General features: G+C 43.8%; 1 protein-coding gene across 1 annotated transcript; it reads right to left on the bottom strand.

The window, feature by feature from the left end:
• Positions 1–1,635: 1,635 nt before the first annotated feature.
• On the bottom strand, positions 1,636–3,381 carry LOC119412829 (amphoterin-induced protein 1-like). The gene is made up of 2 exons (XM_037679865.1): positions 3,354–3,381; positions 1,636–3,161 (listed from the first exon to the last, which is right to left on the bottom strand). Exons 1-2 carry the CDS (start codon positions 3,379–3,381, stop codon positions 1,636–1,638), a joined length of 1,554 nt encoding a protein of 517 aa, XP_037535793.1.
• Between the last annotated feature and the right edge of the window lie 1,162 nt (positions 3,382–4,543).

A 4,543-nucleotide genomic window follows, 5' to 3' on the forward strand; every position in this document is an offset into this window, starting at 1 on the left:
CAGTTGTTTCCCCTCGTCTCAATAACACGAGTTTTATCAATGTGAGTACAATCGTTTGTTCATTTTCTCATCTCGTCTGTCTGAGTGTTCATTTGATCTGCACAAATCAGAAAAAAATTTAAATAAACTTTAAGAAACTTGGATCTTTTTTTTTTTTTTAACAATAGGCACGTCTTCACCTAGGAGGTGGGATTTCAACTAGGCCTGTCACGATAACAATTTTTTCTGGGCGATTAATTGTCTCAGAAATTATTGCGATAAACAATAATATTGTTTGAAATTTGACTATAATTAGTAATTATTGTCAACTTGAAGAAGAAATGTTGGTTAATTTGTTTTGCGACCACGGGATGGCAGTATAAAACTGTTTGAACCAAAGGATGGATAGTGAGGGAGCGAGCAGTGTCTCTTTAAGAAAAATGGGAGGGAGGCCCCTTGATGTGACATGGGCTGTCTCTTCTTCCTTTCTTCGGTTCTCAAAACGGCAGACGCTCTGTGTGATTTGAGCTCTTTAGCATAGCATTTTTCACACAAAGCTTTTAATAAAAAATAAAAAAAATCAGTAAACAAGTTCTCAGCTTTTTGCACAGAAAAACAACTTTTTACACGAAGGCACGGGTTTCAATCGTGAACTTTGGAGCTTCGACAAGACAGGGTTCTTTTTTTCCCCTGAGGTCGGCCTGTTAGCTTAGCTCATAGCTTAGCTTCTCAGCTTAGCTGCTTTTAACGATCCAAAACCGCAATTTTGGACGGTTAAAATGGATTTTAAAGAGAAAGGGAGGGGTCAGTGAAGAACACCGGAGTTGAGTCTTTTGTCATCCAGTGTCTTCAGTAGAAAGAGAGAGACACGAAGAAACGATAAAGCCGATAAATGAAAATGAGGTTGATAATTTTCATTTATCATGCGATTAATTGATATATTGTTTATAGCGACAGGCCTAATTTCGACTAAATATGTTATTAATGAAAGTTCTCGTTAATAATAAATAAAAGCACAACATTATTAGTAGTACTCTAATTTGTCATAATGCAAAAACATTAAAACAGAGCTAACTGGTTAAAGCCATTCTTAGAACCATTACCAAAAGGCCACAGTTACAGGAAAACACACACTTTGCATTAAAACACATTTATATGTACAACAGTCATGACGATAATAAGTGCATAAGATTGATCTGATCCTTATGGTATCATTTTCTGTGGAAGTAAAAACACCAAAAACAGAAACTAAAGCAGCATAAATACAAAGTATTTTCACTAGTATCTGAGCCTTGCATATAAGGAACGCCTCGTAAAGCTGCACCAACAGGTCCAACATCTGTAAGTTATTTTTCCTTAAGCTCCATGACCCCTACTGTATTAAAGTCTTCATGTATTAATTGGCTTTGGGTATTCAGAAGCAAATGCAACTGACGGTTGATGAAAAGTGTTTTGATGCCGTTTGTCTTTTGCGCGTTTCAGTGGTTTTAAAGTGTTTGTGCTCCTAAAAGCTCGCCGAAGTGCCTTTGTTGGAAATGGAAGAATACAAGATAAAAGCTCGGTTTTAACCACAGTTTTTAGGCATTTGTGAAGCAATTTATTCCCTTTTAACAGAATATATTGCTGCTACAGTGTTATTAACTGCAAGAGCCTCTCTCAAACCACCATGGGAGTATCGGAGCTCACCGAGCTGACAGACTCTGCATCAGACCCGCTTCTCTTCTTGTTGCCCTCCTGCCACTCCTCGTCTGCCTCACCTATTGGGTTCAGCCTCTCGTTCTCCTCCAGCTGACGCTTTTGTCCCAGTGGGGCTGCGTGTCCGAAGGCGAAGCCTCCGCCCTCGGCTCTTTGTTGCCCCACCTCGTCCTGAGCCTTAGAGAGGCTGACGGTGGAGGAGTGGAGGCTCTCTCTGGGGTCGTCTTTCTCGCCTGGGCAGCAGGGGCAGTGGCAGGGTGTGAAGTAGAGGTAGATGATGACCATAACTATGCTGATCAGGCACGCCACCAGGGTGGTGTAGGCTGTTTTTAGATTCTCCAGCCCGCCACGAGTGGTGGAGTTCAACACCACCACAGTTATGTGCAGAGTCTGGTTGAGAGAATCGCCTGTAGCGTAGCAGGTGTACACCCCTGAGTGCTCCAACCTCAGGGGCCCTATTTGGAGCTTGCCATCGCTCGTAACCTCCGCGGTCTTATTCGCTGAAGACAACGAGGTGTTTTCTGGCAGCTCCCATCTTTTCATCACGTTCTTGAGCCTGGCGTCACAGTCCAACTTGATGGACTCCTCCAAGTAGGCCTCCTTTTTCAGCACCTTGACCTCGGTGCAGTTCAGATAGGCCTTGTCCAGATCCAGTATGAGCATTTTCTCCTTGTGCACGCCTGGTATCACACAGGTGTGGCTGCTTGCAAAGTCGACGGCCGAGCTGAGCTCCATGAGATGCCACCGCGCCACAAATTTGTACAGCTCGCAGCTGCAGGCCAGAGGGTTGTTGTGGAAGTAGATGCCGTTCTTGATCCAGGCACGCAGAGCCTGAAGCTCCTGCAGCTGCAGGGCTTTAAACCTGTTTGAGGAAACGTCCAGCAGGCTGAACGTTTCCAGACGGCTTTTCTCCTTAAGCACCTCCAAGGGGAAGCGTGAGATCTGATTGTGGCTCATGTAGAGCCTCTGCAGAGAGTTCAGGCCTTCGAAGGCAGAGCGATCGATCTGGGAGATGTAGTTCTTGAAGAGCAGCAGCACCTCAAGGTGCTCCAGGGGCTCAAAGATCAGCTCATCCAGCTGACGCAGGTTGTTGAAGGAAAGGTCCAGGTAAGTAAGGTTCGTCACGTGCACAAACGCCTCGGTGGAGAGGAAGGACAGTTTGTTATTACTGAGTATCAGGCTCCGCAGGCTGCCAAGGTTTTTTGGGGCCCACTTGTGGCGAAGTCCAGTGATGGAGTTGAAGCTGAGGTCCAGAACGGCCGTTTGTGATGGAAGCTGTGTGGGAGTGTTGCTCAGATTTGCGTTAGCACAGCTGATGATGTTGCTGGCGCACACACAAATGTTCTTGCAGTCCAGAGGGGTTGCATTTACCTGCCCGTTGATTCTCACCGCTGCTAAGAGCAAAGGTAGGACTGCTGTGAAGCTTCTTCTGAAGGCCAAGGACCCCATCATGTCCAGAGTATAAACTGCAGGATCCTCTGTGGTGTCTTACTGTCCACATGGAAGTCCTGAAGCTCTAAAGGACACAACAGGAAGAAGAAATCAACATTTATTTTATCCTCAATAAGGTAGACCAGGTACTTCTTTAATAACTTGTGTAGCCTGAATACAGGAATATCATGTAATCTGATTTGTAGAGATTCTTGTCCAAACAAACCTGCAAAAGTTTTATTTTCTACGGCAAACCTTTAGTTTCACTCTGCCCATGCCACGTCAAATAGCATCTTTTCTTCTTCTAGTAAAGTTGACTCAGATAATTGTACAACTTAAACCGTGACATGTCACCGTGTCGTGCAAAATCCATTTTTAAATTCAGAGAAATGTGTGAGGGAGTTAGCAGGTTACAATTAAATTGCATCTTGCAATTTTTGGTTGATAAGTGACACAACAGGTCAAGCAAAATGACAAATGGCCCCCTTGAACTTTTCAACCTTTTGCCACATTTCAGGCTTCAAACATAAAGATATAAAATTTTATTTTTTTAATGAAGAATCAACAAGTGGGACACAATCGTGAAGTGAAATGAAATTTATTGGATGTGTCAAACTTTTTTAACAAATAAAAAACTGAAAAGTGGGGCGTGCAAGATTATTCGGCCCCTTTACTTTCAGTGCAGCAAACTCACTCCAGAAGTTCAGTGAGGATCTATGAATGATCCAATGTTGTCCCAAATGACTGATGATGATAAATAGAATCCACCTGTGTGTAATCAAGTCTCCGTATAAATGCACCTGCTCTGTGATAGTCTCAGGGTTCTGTTCAAACCGCAGAGAGCATCATGAAGACCAAGGAACACACCAGGCAGGTCCAAGATCCTGTTGTGGAGAAGTTTAAAGCTGGATTTGGATACAAAACGATTTCCCAAGCTTTAAACATCCCAAGGAGCACTGTGCAAGCGATCATATTGAAATGGACGGAGTATCAGACCACTGCAAATCTACCAAGACCCGGCCGTGCCTCTAAACTTTCATCTCGAACAAGGAGAAGACTGATCAGAGATGCATACAAGAGGCCCAAGATCACTCTGGATGAACTGCAGAGATCTACAGCTGAGGTGGGAGAGTCTGTCCATAAGACAACAATCAGTCGTACACTGCACAAATCTGGCCTTTATGGAAGAGTAGCAAGAAGAAAGCCATTTCTCAAAGATATCCATAAAAAGTGTTGTTTAAAGTTTGCCACAAGCACCTGGGAGACACACCAAACATGTGGAAGAAGGTGCTCTGGTCAGATGAAACCAAAATCAAACTGTTTGGCCACAATGCAAAACGATATGTTTGACGTAAAAGCAACACAGCTCATCACCCTGAACACACCATCCCCACTGTCAAACATGGTGGTGGCAGCATCATGGTTTGGGCCTGCTTTT

This window comes from Nematolebias whitei, chromosome 7 (assembly GCF_014905685.2).
Source record: "Nematolebias whitei isolate Nwh7 chromosome 7, NemWhi1, whole genome shotgun sequence".
Taxonomy (NCBI): Eukaryota; Metazoa; Chordata; class Actinopteri; order Cyprinodontiformes; family Rivulidae; genus Nematolebias; species Nematolebias whitei.